The sequence below is a fragment of the Falco naumanni genome, chromosome 6 (assembly GCF_017639655.2).
Source record: "Falco naumanni isolate bFalNau1 chromosome 6, bFalNau1.pat, whole genome shotgun sequence".
Lineage (NCBI taxonomy): Eukaryota > Metazoa > Chordata > Aves > Falconiformes > Falconidae > Falco > Falco naumanni.
In genome coordinates this window covers 41,744,022-41,765,891 of record NC_054059.1, presented here as the reverse complement: position 1 = coordinate 41,765,891, position 21,870 = coordinate 41,744,022, and the positions used below count along the sequence as shown (strand labels likewise).

General features: G+C 41.4%; 1 protein-coding gene across 8 annotated transcripts in view; it reads right to left on the bottom strand.

The window, feature by feature from the left end:
• The window catches only part of AGPAT4 (1-acylglycerol-3-phosphate O-acyltransferase 4), a 79,966-nt gene that overhangs the window by 9,991 nt on the left and 48,105 nt on the right, over nt 1-21,870 (bottom strand). For 6 of the 8 annotated variants that reach the window (XM_040598223.1, XM_040598226.1, XM_040598227.1 and 3 more), the window contains 4 exons: nt 16,450-16,611; nt 14,041-14,194; nt 7,326-7,428; nt 5,097-5,172 (listed from right to left, as the gene is read on the bottom strand). In XM_040598223.1, the coding sequence (XP_040454157.1) occupies nt 5,097-5,172; nt 7,326-7,428; nt 14,041-14,194; nt 16,450-16,611 (495 nt within the window). The remainder of the gene's footprint in view (nt 1-5,096; nt 5,173-7,325; nt 7,429-14,040; nt 14,195-16,449; nt 16,612-21,870) is intronic. The other 2 variants (XM_040598229.1, XM_040598230.1) reach the window with 2 other exon arrangements.

Sequence of the window (21,870 nt, the reverse complement as noted above, 5' to 3'; positions counted from 1 at the left end):
TTCTGCATGCTTGTAACTATGGAGGAAGATCAAACACCAAGTCATGGCTGGAAAGCTTGTACTTTGAAGTCAATGAACACAGTCAAAAAAAAAAGAAAAAAGCTTACACTAATGTGTATATTCTTTCACTCTCCAATGCACAGAAGCCGGAAAAATGGAGAGCATAACAAGCCCAGTAAAACAAGGAAGGTGAGGAGATGTAGACTCCTGGAGCAATGCAGGCATCATTGTTGAACCTCCAACAAGAGCCACAGCCACTGGCCAAATACTGCTGGCAAGCCAGAGAAGCATTTGGGCTCTGTGTTCAGCAGCCAGTCCTCTGTTCCCTTTTTTTTCTCTCCAACCACTGCTCTAAAACAGCATCCACAGCCATGTCAGAAAAGGTGAGCAGACACCATCTCGTCCTATAGTCCAAAGAACACCCAGTCTGCTTTGTCCCACAAATGTCGTCTTGTTCCTCCGTGACCAGTATGGAAGTTTGGGTGCTGAACCTCTCTACAGACAGTGGAGCATGCAAACAGTTTAGAATCTCTCACTGGATTTGACCAAAGGACGCTCCCTTTTAGTATAATAGAAGCGAGGTAATGGGGTGGGGTTGGTTTTTTTGTTTTGTGGTGTGTGGTTTTTGAAGCACAGAAGACTTAGAATTCAGTACTTTCCTCTAGAGCCCCTATGGGTGAACAGCATTGTGATCAACCCAAGATATCAAAGTGGGTGGGGGGGAAAACCCTTCCTACTTGTCCAAAATCAAAGATTATTAGTCTGTGTTATTGCATAAAACTGGTTAATTAATTAAGTTAGCATTAGACTGACATAAAAAGGAACCTCAGTTTAGTCAGAATGAAGTACTAAATTTCTTCAAAGAAAGGAATGCTTCATGATGGTTTCCAAGAATTCTGGCAAAGCCAAGATTGTCCTAATCAAGCACAAGAACATTATTTCTACTATGCTATGATTTTACATTTACTTACGCTCCAGCTGACAGAGACAATTCTTTACTTATTTAATGGCAAGTTGAGCAATTATAGGCTGCTAGCATTTTATCTATTTCAAAGGGAACATTTAGCTTTTAAGAGATTACACAGTAATTAAAGCCTTGCACTCTTTATTTAGATTAGAAAAATTATGACTCTTGCGCATGCGAGCTAGATTATACTGGGATCGCTACGGCCAGTTAATTAGCTGTCTTCAACAAATTACACAGCGTATGAAATTTTCTTTACAGTGCCTTGAGGATTTTGGTTTATGACTGGTTTAACACAGAGCTACTAATCATCAGTAAATTGAATTCTACTATATACAAGTAGGTTTCTAAATACTCTTTATTACCCAGAAAAGTTAGGAATTTCTATTATTGGTATCGCCATTAGAGGGCCTATTACTACAGAGAGCCAGACAGACTCACTTAAAACAAGCACAGCATTTTTTGTCTTTATTGGCTCTGCACGGCATTAAGGGCAGCAAAACTGCTGACCACATCTCACCAAGAGTTTTAAGAGATGGAAGAAGTATCCAAGGGGCAAAACAATGTCAATGCCATCACCTGCACTACCTGTTTTACGTCACTGTGGGGTACAGCTCTTCAGTTACGATTCCTTACCCTTAAAAACGTTCACATTCCTTGCAGATCTGTGGCTTGATCTGTCTGCAAGGGTGCCTGTGGCACCTACCAACAGCTCAAGTCAGCATTTAAACCCATGACGTACCTCAAAATTTCCCTCAAACACCTTGTCCACACTATGTTCCTTTGATTCCCCTGCATACAGAGCTTGTTTTCAGTTTGTGCCACCCACCAAAGTATCATATTTGGGCATAGAAACATGCTCCTTTTAATAGCCCACCAAATCTGAGTTACTTCAGACAGCGGGGCGGGTAGTGCAGTGGGGGGAAATCAGAGAATATAATCATCTTGCGAGAAGCTAATTGGATTCTTCCTCCTTCCCCAGGGAGCTCTGACTGCAGAGGTATGCCACTGCCCTTTCATCAGGAAGCTCACAAAGAATGAGTATCCAAAAATACATCCTTTGTTCCCAAATATGGGAGTTCTGTGCACTTCCCCTCTTCAGTTGTACTTTGCTAACTCCCTGGGGCACTTCGGCATATATTTTCATGCTCTGTTTTCCATGCTTCTCTTACAAGTAAGAAGAGTTAGAGGCTCGCTTTCTTTTTAATGGAAATCAAGATTCTCAAGCAGAATTTCTATTTCAGGTGCTGAGGCTGTAAGGTGGTGAAAAAAGGAAACAAATATGCAAGGGCTAGCAGAGTTGTGACTAATACACAACACTCCTTCAGACCAGGCACTAAGATGCTCAACCTGGTCCTTGAAGTCAAAGGGAGCCTTTCTAAGCAATCGCAGTTAAAAAAAAAAAAAAAAAAAGGCAAAACAAAAAATAAAGGCAATGTGCAATCCAAATTGCAACTCTGTCATAATTTGGCATTAACTGATACAGCGCTGGCCATCTGCAGAAGGACAAAATTCACACCAGGTGAGGAAGAAGCATGTGGACATGGTGCTTACTGTAAGTCTGAAAAAGGAAGCACAGCGTTTGGTGTAGAACAGCATGGTGCTATTCTCACCTGGCAAGGCCCTGTTCATTGCATTTGCAGCAGTGGCTAAACTAGAAAATGAAGAGATGAGCAGCAAGAACAGAAACACACCAGATTCCCAGAGAGCAGTATCTCAGACTGAGGTACATGGGTATGTGTAACTGAGATCAGGCAATGAGGTAAAAAAGAACGGAACAAGCTTTTCTCAATGACTCTCACTCCTTTACTAATGGCAATTATAAAAAAAGAAAGAGGAAAAAGAAGTAAAAAAGAAGTCTTGTCCCTTCATGTCCAATAACTGCTGATTTCATTACTCATTCAAACAGCTTTGTGGCCTGATCATCATGAGTGCATGGCACTCCAGCCTCAGCCTCAGTACCTGTGGCACACCCACCTACTAAACCATGCTACTAGAGCATAATTCAGTGCACAGTATGCAAGTCTTGAGAAGGTACTGCAAAATCATGAAAATCAGTGAGACTAAGCAATGGCACATACAACAGTAATGCAAGATAAAAGAAAGGTTCTGGTTTTCAGTAGTATGCATACCTTGCCTGACTTTGGAACAGAAAGTGGAGTGCTACCACAAAAAAACGCATTCATCCCCTGCTTTGTCTATCCTGCAATGAATTACTACATAATACAGATTTGTACATTTTACCATAAATATTTGCTGACTCTGAAAGTATTAATCTGAAACAATTCATTTTTGGAAACAACACCTAGGTGGCAATGCTGCTTGTTATCCAACCTAAAATGCATGGCAGAAAGATGAAACAGAATTGCATTTTTACCCTGCAGGTGGGGGCTTTCATCATCTCAGAACTCTTGAAGAAGTTCCCCCTGCTCTGTATTCCCCCAGTATGCTTTTACAGAGATACGGGCTTGTGTAAACCAGGAATGACTGCAATGAAGTAACAGTTTCGCTGATGTAAAACAGCTGAAAGGAAGAGGAACCACCACCAGAAAAAAACAAACCCACAACCAATCGAAAAAATGCCACACAGCCAAAAAGGTTTTAATGGAAAGGAAATCTGAACACACATTCCTTCCTGCTATACTTAAATAGGAAACTATGGATCTAACTAACCAGCAAACTACGCCGTTATGAAGAAAACAGGATAGATGCATGCCCTGTTTACACTAGAAATAACTGAGGGTTTGCCAAAGATGGAGTAACAGAGAAAAAATTTGAAGTGAATTAATGCAAACTACGTAGTAAGGGATTCAGGATAACAATCACCACATTCTCATTGGATTTATGTTCTTGTCTTGCAAATGTCCAAACAATTCTTAGGAACATAAAACAGGGTTAACAGATAAATTAACAGGAAGTGGACTTTTGTACTGTTCAGCAAAAGGACTGTTTACATTTCCATGCCTGTAGAGACCACAGACCCATGGCTAACATAACGCCTTTGAGCAGAAAGGTGTCGGGGGCTATCTCTGAATTAGGTGTTCGTGGCACAATTTACAAGAGAGGTTAGCTAGTAGATGTACAGCTAGGCCTCAACACACATTTACTTTTCACATTCCTGTAAGCAAGCTGCTAAGAGGGGCTATGAATTAAACCAGAAACAGGCATAGTTTGGAAGCTGAAAAATACTAGAACACAGACAATACAGAAATGCTAACGTCGTATTCTGGGTAGAGAACAACGAATGGCACAGCAGAATTCTGCTGCCCCAGTGAGAGGAAACCAGAGCGTAGCTATATTCTATTCACTTCTAAGTCCAAAGCACTGCTGTATTCCAGTCCGGATACATAACTTCGATCAATTTATTGAAGCAAACTGAGCTGCCAGGCCCTCGTGCCTTGCACACCTACAACTCCCACTGATTGATACGGGAGTGCTGTCTGTATTCGAAGACCGCATCCCCCAACCATTAGCTCATATGTTCATAGAAACAAAACCCAAGAGAAACAGATTCTGAAAGTCTGAAAGATGCATATGAAAGTATCTGGAAAAAAATAATATAAATCAGCAGGCATCTACAAACACACAGTCATTATTATTCTGTCCCCATCCCATGTAATTGGGAAACTTAAATGCATGCCTTCTACGCACACAATGTGAATGCAATTTATCAGCCTGTCCTATTAACGTTGGATCTTTGCCTTGGTAAAAAAGACAGGGTAAAACAAGGCACAAAACCTGTAATACACTAAAGCGAAACATACCTCATTAGCCCACTACTTGATTTAGGAGGTGCCCTTAAGGGGAAGGGCATCTTTCTACCAGCCAGGAGAAAGTGTTTTTTGTAACCTTATGCAACTTTCTAAAGAATTTTAAAACTACTCTATCGAAGCTTGCTTAAGTTTTCTTTCTGTTGCTCTTCAAATACAAAGCAAAGGCAATCATGACTGACAGCACAAGACCAGTTCATGTCTGGGGAAACACAGCACTCATGCTGGAAAACAAACCAAACAAACAACCCACCCCAAGTCCCCATAGCAAGACCACTACACATGCACATTGCAAAGGTCTACTAGTAGTAGAAATAACTGAGCATTCGTAGCTCTTAAGTGCTGTGCAGACAAAACCCAACCTTTTCTTGATACAGTTTGTGGAGCCAGTTAGAACATTCCTGCTCATCTTCTGGGACTTCCTCTAGTGGAATCCGCCTGCCAATGGCAAACAAGAGAAATTGAGTATCAAATACTTCAGCTCCATGAAAAGCACTTATATTACACAGACAAATTATCCACCCGAAAGGAGACTCACTACATTTTCCACCTTTAATCTGTGGTAACAGCTCCCAGATCAGCAAAGTATAGTTTGCTTCTACAGCCACCTTCAGTTTTTAGATGCACCGGAAATTCAGAAATTTAGATTTCTGAAATAGTAATGCATTATGTTTGAGCTCACTAGAGCTACTTTCTAGATAAAGGTTTGCAATTTTCTGTTTCCAAACAAAGTTTTTGAATGAATTAATTTATTATGCTACCTATGGAGTTCAGGTCTGTATTTAATCAGCTAGGCATTAGACAAAAATCCTGAACTCTTCTCCTTACACCAAGCGTAAAGCACTCTAGTATTTCTGAGGTAACATTCCTATTTCTGCAATTTTTGTTATGTGCAGCTTGGTTGGATAATTTCCAGCAAAATGGCTGCTATCACTGGGAAACCCTCTCTTGACAAAAAAAAGTTTTCATCACATTTCATGAATTTTGGTCAATAATCCTGTGACAGAAAAGAATCCCCTTGCCATCATCATTTAGATACGCTAATATCATATTCAAGAATTTTACATTTTTCAGTATAGCATGTATTTTAATTAATATCCATTAAGAGCAACATCAAATTAACTTCCTTTGGCACAGGAGAGTGCACTTTTCACAGCTGGGACACAAACTTAGATTAAGAGATGTGATACTACTATTTTATTCCTTTATTTAAGAAAGTCATGACAAACATTAGAAGCCAACACAATTTAAGCAGAGACAAACAAGGCCATCCAAATTTTACACACTCCTACTGAGTGCAACACTTACAGCACTTCAATAAGCAAATATGGATGATATTGAAGAACATCTGTGATGTTCCCCAATTAATTGCCAAAAGAAATTTTGCCATGAGGTTCACCCTGCCTGTGAGTTTTTCAGAAAGCTCAAAGAACAGAAGGCCAAAGAGCTAACCCAAGTCACGAAAAGCAATTTCCATGCTCTGCCAGACTGACTTGCAGCAGGCTGGAAGGGTGTAAAGGGAGACACAGCAAGACACACGCCTCTACACTGTTGGAAGAAGGGTCAGCCCGTGCAGGGCCAGCTGCTCCTCCATGAACACTAGCTAGGCAGGCCATGTACACCAACAAAAGGCCACTAGGCTGAGCTACCCGTGAGACCCAAGGGGGAATGCAAACTCATGTTGCGCCCAGGAATCAAGACAAAGTTTCTTTTTATCGTTGCACAAAATCAGTTCTGAAGAAAGTATTTTTTCAAACAGACAGGAAAGGGGAGGTGAAGAGAAAAGGCCAGCATACTCTACTGCATGTTGGTACCTAACATAAACCAACTGGACCTGTCAATTATAGCTATAAAGGCGTTATGATGAACTCCTGGTCACTTGTGGGATTAATTCTAGGCTCTTATGCTCCAACCCTAAACCATCACATACTCTGAGTACCTGCAGCATGGGTGTTGCTGGTAGAACCTGGCCTGGGAATAAGGGCCTTGGAATTGGCCCATTCTCATTAAGATTATGGGAAGCAACTGGGGTTTTCGTCACTTATAGAAACATTAATGATACAGAATGCAGGTAACTTTCCATTAAACAACTGCCTTCTTGGCAGGGAGTGAGTAGCAGTCAAAGACACCAACTACACCAAATGGAGATGGGCACAGTCCTGAGCTCGGCCTCCACCTCAGTGGGAACTATGGTGTCAGAGACAGTTGTAAAGCTACTCACTCCCTCCCAACACTCAGTAGATGTTTGGAATTCTGGCAGAGTGAGCGAGGCCCCACTGTTGCTGCTGAGCTGACAGACACACAAATGAAAAAAAAAAAAAAAAAAAAAAAAGTAACCCAAACAAAACAAAACAAAACCACCAAAAGATCCTGTACACTTTTATAGGGTCCCCACATATTTATAGTCACAGAACTTTACAAGAAACCCTTCCATCCCATCCCATATGAGTTTTATCTGCAGTTTCGTTAAGCCAGGTTGGCAGAGATTTGCTATCTGTTACCTACTTGGAAATATTTCCTTATTTATGCTATTATGATTGTAAGTATGCACTCCTATATACCAAAAAGTAATTAAAATATGGATTACTTGCCTTACATATAAATCTGCATGATACTTCTTTCCATTTAGAACTCCCAGCAATGTTGGATTCTCGTTATTTCTAAAATTGAGAGTAGAATCATAGACAGCAGAAACTACAAGAAGAGAAAGATTATGTGGTTACTGTAGTAATAAAATGGAAGTCAGTCATTCTCTCTCACACAAGGAGTATATTTAAATATGAAGTCATCAGCAATAGCACCACAGTGTGAGCTGTCACCAAGGTAAAGACGACAATGGAACATTCAACATGCACACTTTAAGAAGCCAAATAACCAGTGACCCTTTCAGGAACTGCACCAGTAGAACAGAAAGATTTTCTTTCCACCCTTGTCTCCTCCCCCATCAGGTGCAGAATGTTGGGCATAGGGAACACAGTTACAGTTTCTGACAGTGAATATACCTAGGACATCCTAGGAGTCAAATGGTTGAAAAACTATTAGCTTTCTCCACTTACTGAGAATGACGCAAATCCCCCGCAAATCTGGGTAAATAACCAGGCAGATACACACTTTATACAATGAAAAATATATACAGTTTGACTCAGAATGGGTAAAGTGTGTGCGTGAGACACATCTTACAGCAAGAGGGCTTAATGCAGCCATGAATTGGGTTTAAAACAACGTCTCCTTCATGCCCATTATCTGATAACTGAGGCACTTGTACAGCAAAGGCAGAGACAGACTAACTGACCACCTGTGTCAGCTGGGCTGCTGCATGTGAGGAATATAACATCCGAATCCCACAGAACAAAACTGCAGCCAAACTTTCAGCCTCAAGAATGCTGCTCCTGCATTCTGTGTAGTAACAGTAAAAGTGTTTGCAAACATGGTCTGTAGTTAAACCAAGACAGCATAAACAAGCAGCTTCTACAGAAAAAAAAAAAAAAAAAAAAAAGTGTTCCCTGTTTTAAACCACATGAAGTGTTTCCAAAAAGTTTCTTTGAACACATCCTTAGAGATACTATTTTCCTTATGTCACAAAATTACCAGAAAGCAATTAATCTTCCTGACACTGAAATTAACTGTGCATTGTGGTACGAATTCCAAGATCAATGACAGCACTTTTTTTTTGCCACAAAAGTGACTAATACGCACTTCACATGTAGCTTCTCATATTTTACATTTTGGGCTCTAAAGTTCTGCCATAACACACACCGCAACGAATCTTTGTTGTGAGAGCTTCTGACCCATCTAACAAAGCCTTTTATTACACAGAACAGATCTGTGTTCGGTTTTGAAGCCCCTCTAGCTATGAAAGATAAATATAGGCTCGCCACAACATCCCGCCCCCACAAACTCACCATGTCGTTTGTTACTGCAAAACAGAGCTCATAGCACAGAACAGAAGAGTCTAGCTTCAGTGCTGCAAGGAAATCCTGAAAACAGAGGCCAAAACCCTGCCACTGCTGTATCCCTCATTGTTTTCCTATTACAGTTAGGTTTTTAGCCCAAAATAAAAACTACAACACATAAACCAAAATCTAGTTCAAGCACGCTACTCTCCCTGTACAATGTAAGTAGGAAATGGCTTTTTCTGAAGAAATTATCTACCTCCATTTTTAAGCTTCTTAGTGTAGAAGGATTTTACTAATCTACTCTAATTTACTAATCCAATGTAATTGAAGGAAGACAAGAGCTCAAGTTGGTTTATACAGGGTAAGCTTCTTAGTTCATTCTTTAATAGCATGAGATTATTCTAACAAAAGGGATGTAGTAAAGGAAAGTATGATGAACACAGAACTTACTCTTTCATCTCTTAGAAGATGTCTACTTTGAGTTTTGATACAAATTGTGTGCTTGTTCAGAGACATTGGAAGATGCTTCTCCTGTTCTGAAAAAACTTCTGCAGAGTTGGTCAGGAACATGTTTATGTGCTGATGGCCCTACACAGAGTAAGCGAACACAGAGTGTTCACTCCAGGAAAAATATCCCATTCCAATTTGTAACCGATCTGTAGTTTTGGTATTCAGTCCAGTCCTTTTTACTATCACACTGAAATCTTTTGGTGTGAAGCAGTGCCAAATTCAAGACAATAACAGCATATGCAGGAGTAAACAAACCTCTGTTATATCCATACAGAAAATAAATGAAGACTTAAGCTTTTCCATTTTGAAAGCATACGAAAAGAACAACAGTAGAAGTGTCAAAGAAAAAGACTGCACAGAATTAAAATTTGCCAGAAAGCTTCCAGAGTCAAAGCAGCACTAGTGTGCTGTGTCACACACTGGAATAGTTTCTCATTAAATGTGTATTTTGTATTTACATGATTAGAATTGGACATCTCATGACCTTCTCATCCAAAAGCTGAAGAGTCCAGAAATTTCATGTTCTAAACCAAGTAAAAAAATACCTCCACAGTATCTTGAAAACGTTGTAACTGTCTCACTCTCAGACTAATTTAGGCAGCGTTTGAGAAGTTTTCCTTCAATTGTGAAATAAAAAAAAAATCTCAAGAGAGTTACCTTAAAACATCTTTTTCATTAAAAAAAAACCCAACCACAATTCAGTATTTGGAAGTCTCTGCAAAGGCTCAGAACAGATCATAACTGAAAACAAAATCTTTCCATCGGAATTGCTGTTGTGACAAAAGGGGTGCTTTTTTGTTTGTTTGTTTTCTAATATCTGCCCAGCTTTTTTTCCTATCTTTAACTTCTGGTTCCTTGTACAGCATTCTGACAGAGCGCTACATACGTAAGAATTTAAGATTTAATTTCTTAATTTTGACCTAAGAAATCTTCGGATTACATATCTAGAGAGGATTTTTCTTACCTCAACAGTCCTTTCAAACTTCGTGCATTATTTTGTGGACATGGTGGATTATGCCAGAATGATCATCTGACAAATCAATCTATAGGCAATGAGTACACCTACATACAGCTTTGTACTAGCACACAGTGGTCTGAAGTGAAGACTGGGAAAGGGAGGGGAAGAAATGGTTGAATTCACTGTACTGCTGGTATGACGGCCACCTTGACACAATCCTTTGATTTCACTGCTCTTGGTCAAAAATCATTCATCCTCCCAAACCTGGCAGCTTGCTCAGGAGGATGCCAGGAGCCTCACTAACACTGAAAACAATCCAGGACTAAAGTGCAGTTCACGGGGAAAAAAAAAGTCTTTACAAAACTCCCAAACACCGTCATATTGAACTCTATGAGAACATCACACTGGAATTTATTCTCATGCATTCCCTCTAGGACAGTAGTTCCCAGCATGCACAACTGGGAATTACCTACAATCCATCATGAGCCATGTTTTAAAACACAAGTCTTAACTAAATAGAAACAGCTGAAAGGAACTGTCTGATACATAGCCAGGCAAAAGAAGTAACAGTTAATGTATCTTTTGCAGTATTTATGACATTTATTTTTACTGTAAGTAATGGATGAGTGGTTTACAAACAGATCTGTATTTTCATTCGCTTCTATGAAGAGTACACATAGCAAACTCCACCACCTAACAGCTTAAGACAGGAAACACTTTCTAGAAATGAAGTTTCTGGGGACTGTGTCTGTACTACAAAACTGGTAGAGATGGCCTCTGATAAAAATAGCAGAACAAGTTCATAAAAATATTAAAAGCACTCCTTCAAGAATCAAACGAATTTGTGAAAGTAAGTCTCTAAAAATAATTCCAGTATCACTCATGAAAGAAATTAGTTACGAGGGCAGGTTCTTTTCCTGTTCTTTTGTGTGAAATATTTTACTCCAAATACACCTGCTTATTCTGACAGATACGGCACCACTGGTATGGAGGTAGTTTCCCATGTATGCACATTATAAATAAACTACTTCTGAAGTAGTCTTTCAAAACAGAGGGACTTGTCAGACTGATGTCACCAATGCCTGTTTGCAACAAACACAAAACTACTGCACCAGGTAGCATTAAGAATTGATAAAAAGTTTCAAAAAGGACCAATCTGTGATCACTGCTATTGTGGGTGAATTACCTTTCCAGCCACAGAAACCAGCATCCATCCATCCTACAGTACTACAGCCTCAGAGAGGCTGAACCACACCCTTTGTCAGAAAGAAGGAACAAAGAATAGGGGAAAAAGGAAACACTGACCTCTGTCACACCCAGCCTGGAAGTGGATCCAAACACCTGGCTTGCCTCCGCTGCTATGTCATGCTGCACCTACCTCCCTTAGCAAGGCACTGCAGCCAGGCCCACCACCCCTTGGGGAAGAGCAGAAAGTGCATCAGCCTAAGTGGCAGCCCCCAGAATGGGCTCAGGCAGCTCAGCACCAGTCTCTCCCTTCAGAGACATGCAGGGATACGCCACTGCAAACCTGGCAACTGAAATGGATGTGAATTGTATCACCAGAGAGAGGTCAGCCTGCAAGAGTCGTTCCTGTAGATTGTTAGAGATGCCACAGGCAGAGCAGCAATTCAGCAGTCACACTGATGCTCTTTGGAACAAGTAATTTGAGGCTTTAATAGAGGGATAAAGTCACTTGCCAGACCACATTATAAGGTAGAGCCTAACAATGAGACTTGGGGGACTTACAGGGAACAAGTCGAACAGTACTATTTACCAACATAAATATTAAAAAAAAATAATAAAATTGCCCAAATTACTACAGCATACAGCCTCCTCATATACTGACACCTACAACAATACGCTACTGCTGTAACATGGGCACCAAATGTCAGTGCAGGTTAACAGAGATAAGTGGTCAAATCCTATCAGTATTCATGCAAGAAAGGAATGATTTCTAGATAGAACTTACATTTCTAGATTATGGACTGTCAAAAGAGACTTCCATAATGCTCTCTACTAAAAACACATTTATGGACTTCCTGCCCATATTAATATTACAAGGAGCTCTAAAAATAAGGTATTGTTTACAAAGGTCTTTCAAATGCTCTTCACATGTATTCCTTGTCTCTACAGGAGAGACACATATAGTAACCCCACGTAACTTACTATCTCCCTCTCATTGCAAAAAGCAACAAGTCAAGTATAACAGCATACCCAGAATTTCTAACACCAGTCTGGGGTCATCAGCTGTTTCCCTCAGAGATTTGTTGGCTGGGTTTTTAAGCTATAGAGTTTCAATAAAAGCTATCTATGAGAAGTTATGACTCTCTGTGCTTGAACCCTCACAGGGAAATACTACCTTCTTATTAGCCATACCCTGTTTAATCTAGCAAGTCCCAGCTTCTGGAATGAGGTAGTGACATACACTTCCCTAAGCATATAAGTAATCTAGGAATCTGAGTCTTCTTTTTCTGAAGGTATTTCAAATATTCAGGATCCTGAGAAGTGTTACTGTAGTGCATTACATGAACGCCCAAAACTTTTTACAAATGCCACTTGGGTTCACTAGAATTGTTTCCTTTTGAAATGTTTTCCCACAAATCACCTACGTGTCCACAATCATACCATGTTTCACTTGCTTTACACAGAGTAGTGAAAAGAACAAAACTGACACCAAAATAACCTGTCTCTGATTCATAGCTCAGGGCACTGGGGGTCAAAGAGTTTTGACTCAGATGTTCTATGTTTCCAAGCTTTCCTCCTCCCACCCTCAGCAAAACGGTCACCCTTATTCAAAGCAAAGGTTAAACTGTGCCCTTAAGGGAGTTACTAGATGCTGCACATAACTTACCTCTTTTTCTCATATCAGGATAGATCCAAGCTATGCTATCCATTTTAGGGGTGGGAAGTTGTGGATGTCTGACAAGCTGGAACAGTGCTATCATCTACCTGACTTGCAAGAGGATATGTAGAAAAAACTTGACAGATAGCAAGACAGCTGACTGCAAAGCTTTTTTTTACAGCAGCTATCCCAGATATGCCACATGAAAACATGTCTTCAAAGACAAAAGAAGTTTTGACATTAACTTCAGTAAAGCTAGAACATTTTCTTCTAAACCACTAACCACTTTGTCTTTCTTATATATCAGCCTTCTAACAACACACAAATCTACCAAACCCCAAAGATACTGCAGCATTATGGATACACAGCATTGTTTTTACTTTGCCCATGAAGTACAACGCAATGTACATGACTTTGATGGTTTGTGTTAGTCGAAGAAAAATCACTTCAAAGGCACGTGTGCCATGTTCTTACTGATGTCACTTTAAAGTTGGCAAACTCAAGTAGCCAGAAATAACTGGCGGGTGGGGGGTTCAGAACAATGTTAACAAAGAAAAACTCATGTTCTGTAATGTAGATATAATTTATTTTAAAGTATCACCTACATGTATCTTCAGTCAAGTTCTACTCCCCCAGCTCCATGGAGAACCTCTAAAATACATCTAGACAGAAATTTAAAGCAAAATATTTTTTGATTTTTAAATGGTGTTATTTGAGGCAGGTATTTACCACGAGAATTTAAGACACAGGGCCTCAGATTCTCTAGTGATGTATTTGCTTAATTTAGAACAGGACTGCTTAGTAAATACCAAGAAATATTACCCTTTGGTAATAGGTATGAAACATGCAACTAGAGATCCCCCGATGCAGACTCACAGCAACAGACACCAAAACAAAACTATTAAAAAAAATAACCAAGAAGCCCAGAACTTTGTTAGGAAAACCTAATCTTTAATTTTTTCAGGCTAGTGGAAGAAAGGTCAGAAGGGTCCCAGGGCTTTTCTGCTAGGACATATGCTACAAGGAAAAAAAGAGCATGGCAAAGTGACAGCAGTTAGATGAAATAACCATTTAGCATTATTGCCTGTGACTTTCCTTACCTACATTTCTCAAACACTGCACGGTGACAGCAAATCCTTTCGTTCGTGGCAGTAGGTGATACTTGAGCTTGGGCAGGCCTTTGGCTTCGGCTACCTGCATGCTAATCTGGTGCTTCTGTTCTGTGAACCTTGTGCCCTCGCAATGAATCAGGAACTGAAACCAAGAGAGAACTACAGTTAGGCAGCAACTCAGGTCTGCTACATCTGTCTAACCAGAGGCCTCTCTAATTCCCACCAGCACAGCCCAAATGAACACTCCTAGCAAAGACAGGTGTAGCCACATACTCATTTACGTAATTTAATTGCCCTGCAGTAATAAAAAAAAAAAAAAAGAACCAAAAACCCAACCAACCAAACAAAAAAACCCACCAACAACAGAAAAATACAACACAGCCCAAAAACCCAAATCCAAACCCTCTCAATTACCTGCACCCATCCAACTTGCCATGCTCTTGTTTGAACTCTATCTAGCCTTTAGGCTTTAACATCTGCTCTGCTTCTTGCTATCAAAATTACACTATTTCTCTAAACAGGTCACTCCATCTCTAACGATGGAGATGTTAGAAAACACTTCAAGCATGCCTCCTGTTGCAAATGTCTCACTGATGGTGAAGTATTCAAGTGTCATGATATCTAAAACTTGCTAAGCGTCTAAACCAAACACATTTCTAGGAGATGTTTCAGTGCCCAGCTTGTCGGCCCTCACTCCAACCCACTTGCTTTCACTATGGCATGAGGACCACTGACAACTGCAGACAGTAACTTGGATGCCAATGCCCGAGCTGGTAACAGATGCAAGGCAGTAGATGCAAGCCTCAGAGCTCAGACATGCATGATTACAATTTTGCCACTGGCAGGCCAGGGAGAGAAAACAGATTTTTTGAGATTTACCACTTGCTCACGTGCTTTCTGCCAAGCTTGAATGCAAACTAAAACATCAGGGAGCATTACCAAATTGCACAAGCTAAGTTCTCATAACCCACAGCAAAGATTTAGCCAACAAAGACAGACTGAAGAAACTAGCCAAGCAGCCAACTTCAGTTCCAGATCATCTAAGAGCACTTTTACTCATTGATCATATGCATCATGTTAAACAGCTATATGAAACCTAAAATGATGAGAAAATTCTCCTAGCCCCCTTAGCACGCTCTGTCTTTCTACCTTCCAAAGTGCTGCTGATGTGCCTTTTGACATTATGTCATGATACAAAGGCAGATTAAAAGTCCACACTGCAATAACCTCTGGTGTATGTCAGCAACTGTATCTCCCTTACTGCAGGCGTAGTTCCTCCTTAGTAATCCCTCTACAGCAGTATACAGAGTATGCTGGTGGTTTGTGCTCACGAATTGGAGCTGAACTGCGTAGGTGGTACAGAAAGGTATTCAACACCTTTTAAGAGTCACAGAGCACAGGCAAATCCCTGTGCGAGAGGCTGGAACTAGAAACCAAGAATTGTTCCTTTACTAGACAATGTCCTGCCTGGAAGTCATTTAATCGTTATCGAAGCACAGAACTTAGTTTTGATTGCTTAGCTCTTATTTAAATCAATGACAATTTTAAAAAAAAAAGTTTTGTTTCTGAAAATATGAGACACAGCATATACATCTTTCACTAGGAAGCCACTTCCTAAGCAACAGTTTCTATAGGCTTTTGAGAGGCTGCTTAAGAATACCATTTCCTTAACTGAATCCCTCTCTCATCATCACCAGCTCAAAAGAACTAGAATTTCTCTGATTATTGAGAAGAGAAAAAACTCAAAGGCTTTGCGTTCCCACGTTAGGAAGTCCCAGACAAGCTCAATACCAAAAAAATGATGGTGATGCAAAAAAAACCTTTCCTGTTACAGAAAGGTGGCACCAATCCTCTCCCTGTAACACACCTAATGGCCCCAGACCAGGTGCTTATCTGTGGTTTCCACATCTACTGGGCCACATCTGAGCTAGCGACTTCACAGGAATGGCAGGATCACAGGGGAAAGGAAGGAGAAAATACTAGTATGAGCTCTGCCATCTAGGGCGCGAGGGGAGCTTAGGTAAAGAACACAGCTAATGTGTTTCAATACAACATTGTCACGTGCATCTGTTACACCACCATGAACCACCATCTACCCCTCTCCAGCTCCTGTATTTAGAGGACCACAAAGTTTACTGAATGGATCACAGTGGAGACATTTTTGGAATAACATCTGCAGGGCTCCATACTACAGAGGAAGAATCGAGGCAAGACAGACTACTACATGAGAAATTCAAGAGAGAGTTCATTTCTTGGAGAATATTCTCCTGATACTGCCAGGAAGCTCGTGAATTACAGTTCTCTGGAGCAACCTGGCAACCATCACATACTGTCTATGCCCTTCGTCCCTCCCAGGCACTACAGAACCTCACACTCCACTTGTTAGTTATCACTTACCCAAAAGTTTTCAGGGTAGTCCCGGAGATTCAGCAACTTCTGCATGACTGTTTTCCGATCTTCCTCCCACTTACGCTTGCAGAAGACTATCTCTAGGAAATACCACATCCAGCCAATGACAGGCATGTAGGAGAGCTCCTTCTTTGCAAGTACTTTGGAACTCTGCAGGACAGTCAGAGCAAGTGAAACAGTTACACCACTGAAGAATTCTCTGTGGTTATGACACATGCACTGTTAGACACTAATGTATTGATTCAATCTTGACCAGTCCCAGTTTTAACACCAGTGCAAAAGCAAAACAAAGTTTTTCTCATACGACAGAATAATCTAAACTAATCTCAGACACGTGCATGAAAGAAGACTTCCAGAATTAAATATATGTGTGTGTGTCTATCCTACCCAAACCCTGAAACCCAAAACACCACAAGCTAAATTCCTTCAACCACTGAGGAATCTATGCAAAAGATCCAAACCACATAAATCAAAATTCTTAATTCAAGGGGGCCATGGGCAGTGGCAACTCAAGTTCCTTTAAGATACCTTACAGTTACACTTCTCCCCAAAGCTGGTACATCCCACCATGACAGGAAAAATCTATTCTGAATGAGAAGCAGAGTCACAGAGCCATTGATACACAACTATATATTGATGCATGCACATGGTTTACCAATGGAATAAACCTTAAACAACGCTAGAAACAACAACAGCAAGAAAAATACTTAATTTGTGTTTAGGTTTGTTTATGGAAGAGCATAAATACTTCCACTAATGAATCTGTCTCAAAGCATACTTCTGGTGGGGAAGTACTGTTCCTGTCTCACAGGCATGACAGAACTGAAGTGTTTGTCCAGATCCTCCACAGGCAGCCTATGGTTTATCAAGCATTCAGCAAGTTTCAAATCTCAAGTTCTACTCCAGAATTTAACTCCATGATCATCTCAAACTGGCATCCCTTTGTGCAGCAGAAATTATTCCACTTGCTCCTTTCCTGTCCTCCAAGTTAGCCTGCCTTGGTGAGTTGTCTTCTGTTTCACTTCGTTACTTAGAGAATAAAATGGCATATGTGTGTGTATAGAAATAGTTGCTTCGGCATTTCCTGGAAACCAGAGACATTTTCTCAGAGGATAGGTGGAGCAATTGTAGTCCAGTTTCTATTGACAATATCATTATAAGCTATCTCATCAAAATGCTCTACAAATGAGTTTCAGGACATTGCATTTGAGTAAGTAGGAATTTTTTACTGTAGAAATTACCACCACCAATTATTTTTTTTGGTCACTGTTGCTCATTTGGTTACCAGGGGAAGAGACTTGACCTAATTCTTTATCTCGGCTTATTCCTATCATCTGCTCTCCTTCCTTGAAAAAGAAAACACCTTAAATAATTAAGCTCCTAAGACTGGAAGGCAAGTGCACATCACATAGCTTCACTATCAACTGTTACACAGAAGCAAAGCAGAAGATAACATGAGACAATTCTGTTATGCAGTATTCCTGAATGCAGGAACCACCAAATGATTTAACACTCTGTAATGAAGTGTTCCCTCTCGACCATTCAAGAATTTCAGTGATGAGCCCAGATCAGGTGTCCAAACCCCACTTTCCCACAAGGAGCAGCCATAGGATTCAGCATGCCTTTTGCCATTTCAGCTTCAAGCCATGTTGGACATCAGTCCCTACTGCATGGCAGCAGTAACACAGAGCCCAGCCTCCTCCTCCAGCTCCCCAAACTGGCCACAGAGAAACAGGCTTTCCTCCCATGACTTTCCTTAGCTCTCTCTTTTTCCCTTCCACATTACTGTTCTTCCTTTTCTCAGTTCCTCTTAATACCAGTCATTTTCTCATTTCCAAAATATGTTTAAATAGTTCTAGCATACAGCTTTAAAAGCCTCCAAAGAGCATTTTTTGTTGTAGGCCACATACAGTACAGCTTTCATTCAAAGCTCACAGACCAGTTCATACGCTCTTCCATTTCCCTCCCCTGTACATGCCTGAGGAAGCTAGCGGAGCCAAGGCTTTGCCCCAGAAACCGCAACAGTCATGTAAAGTGTTTCAAGCCGAGCAGGGAGGACTAAAACCGTAGGGAACTACAGATTACCTCAGCCTCAACCAGGGCAGCCATCAGCCACAGCCTAGCACGAGCCACTGCTCAATGAGGCAAAAAGCAACCAGTGTCACCCTCCAAGAAAAGAAAAAAACCCTATGCTCTTGAAGTTTATTTACAGTAAGTGTTCAGTATCACAAAACCTACCATAAACAAATACAAATGTGCTCTGCATAGAAAGTACAAGGCCTCCAGAGCACAGAGTCAGAAAAAACAATCCAGTAGTCCTCCCTACCAGAATTTAAAACACAGGAATCCTAGTCCAAAAAGAAGTTAAAGTAACTATTTCACTTTTCTATTATTTTCTAATGTTTTGCATATTTTTAAAAGCATATAAGGGGCAGGAGAGAAGCTGCCACCGTTTTGGTTCTTTTTCCCTGGTAAACCACAGAAATTATATTGTGAGCTAAGGTGTCACAGAGCGCAGGTACAACCACAAAAGCCAAATAGATGTTTGCACTCTTCCTCAGGGCACATGTTCATAATTTCCTGTGCAGATGCATTTTTAAAATTTAAAAGTGCTCTTTTAGACACACGAGAGTACAACTCCTTAGATGTACATTAAAAGAAACTAAAGCACCCTACGCTATTTTGCGCGCCCCATCAATCCTAGAAGTAGAAGAAAGGCTAATGACACAGAACTAATTGGAGAAAGGAAACCCCTTAGTGCGTTATACTGGCAAGAATAGCTCTCATGTGGGAGGAATACATTAGGCCTCCCCTCAGAAGTTACGATCTTCTCTTAAAATAACTAGAGCTACAACCTATTCTGTTTTCAGTCACCTACTCATGCACAGCTCCTGTGTAAATATCCAAGGGCAAAAACGTAACTCTGGTTGACTTCAGCTACTACCTCTACCAAAGTGCTTTGCTAAGTATGTGACGCTCACCTCTAACCTTCAAATTCAGCTTGTTCAACAGAATAAATTCATTAAGAAGTGCTGATTTATTCCGTGTAGGGTGCCTTGATGAAGGAAGTCAAACATTTTCAGTGCTCAGAACTGTGTAACTCTTAACAGATGTTTAATGAAATTATCACTGGACGAGGATAATTTGTCTACAGTAATAGCATTTTAATACAGATTAATTTTTTTGGGCAAGTGTGTTCAGGTGGAAATACCCATGAAGTTCTCCTTTTGTGAATGACTGCAATAACATCACATAAAAAAGGAGTATTTTTACAAGCTTACTTCAGATGCATTTGCACAGCTATGCTGTCACAGAAAGAAACTCTTGATTTATACATCCAGCCTCAGTTATTCATCGCCTCTTGATGCAGCATAAAATCAAGCTGCAAGCTAAGGATGTCTAATGAATTTATTCCACAGTTTCAAAACAAATTCATTGTAGCTACAAGCCATTAGCAGCAGCAGCACTTTGCCTCATAGGTTATTTGCTCTCCAAGCTGCCCTCAGCATTGACATACTTTCGATGATTCCATTTGCTCTATTTTTGAAATGTAGCACTCCATCGTAGTATGTTCTCTGGGACATCAAGATGGAAAGATGTGTTTCTTTAGGCCCTCGAAGCCATCATTCCAAAAATTTAGTTAGGCTCCTAATTTATAATGCTTCACGTTGAATAAAACTTTTCCATGTTGGAAAGGTTAACATAGCAATATTTTAGAGGACGTATGCCCAAGCACATGCTAAAATGCTGTATTAAATACAAATAATAACGTAGTTTTGGCTGCCTACATGAACAAATACATAATTTAGGATCACAGAATCATAAAACTATCGAGGTTGGAAGAGACAACATCATTGAGTCCAACTCTTAACCTAACACTGCCAAGTCCACCACTAAATCATGTCCCTAAAGTGCCACATCTACACGGCTTTTAAGTATCTCCAGGGATGGTGACTCAACCACTTCCCTGGGCAGCCTGTTCCAATGCTTTGACAACACTCTTGGTGAAGAAACTCTTCATAACATCCAGTCAAACCCCCCTCTGGCATAAACTTGTGGCCGTTTTCTACTTGTTATCTGGGAGAAGAGACTGACCCCCACCCCACTACAACCTCCTGTCAGGTAGCTGTACAGAGCAATAAGGTCTCCCTGCGCCTCCTCTTGTCCAGGCTAGACACTCCCAGCTCCCTCAGGCGCTCCCCATCAGACTTGTGCTCCAGACCCTTCCCCAGCTCCGTTGCCCGTCTCTGGACACGCTCCAGCACCTCAGTGTCTGCCTTGCAGTGAGGGGCCCAACCTGAACACAGGGTTCCAGGTGCGGCCTCACCGGTGCCGGGTACAGGGGGGCGATCACTGCCCTAGTCCTGCTGGCCACAGTCTCTGACACCAGCCAGGACGCCGTTGGCCGCCTTGGCCACCGGGGCACACTGCTGGCTCATGCTCATGGCTGTCACCCAGCACCCCCAGGCCCTTTCCCACCAGGCAGTTTCCAGCCGCTCTGCCCCAGCCTGTAGCGCTGCGTCAGGCTGGTGTGACACAAGTGCAGGACCTGGCACTGAGCCCTGCTGAACCTCACACCATTGGCCTGGGCCCATCGCTCCAGCCTGTCCAGATCCCCCAGCAGAGCCTTCCTGCCCTCAGGCAGGTCAACATTCCCCCCAGCTTGGTGTCATCTGCAAACTTACTGAGGGTGCGCTCGATCCCTTCATCCAGATCAATGATAAAGAGATTAAACAGAACTGGCCCCAGCACTGAGCCCTGGGGAACACCACTTGTGACTGGCTGCCAACTGGAGTTAACTCCATTCACCACCACTCTTTGGGCTTGGCTGTCCAGCCAGTTTTTTACCCAGTGAACAGTACACCTGTCCAATTCATGAGGAGCCAGTTTCTCCAGGAGAATGCTGTGGGAAATGGTGCCTAAGGCTTTACTGAGATCCAGGCAGACAACACCCACAGCCTCTTCTTCATCCACTAGGTGGATCACCTGGCCATAGAAGGAGATCAGGTTAGTCAAGCAGGACCTGCCTTTCAAACTTGTGCTAACTGGACCTGATCTCCTGCTTGTCCTGTACATGCCACATGACAGCGCTCAAAATGATCTGCTCATAAAATTTCCCTTTTTCCCTGAGTTCCAGCCAAAGCTCTCTGTTCAGCCAGGGTGGTCTTCTTTCCCACCTGCTCGTCTTCCTGCACATGGGGACAGCCTGCTCCTGCGCCTTTAAGATTTCCTTCTTGAAGAATGTCCAGCCTTGCTGGACCCTTTTGCCCTTCAAGATTGCCTCCCAAGGGACTTTGTCAACCTGTCTCCTTAACAGGCCAAAGTCTGCCTTCTGGAATTCTAAAGTAGCAGTTCTGCTGACCCCCACTCCCACCCCTTTACTTCTCCGAGAATCAAAACCTAATTTTT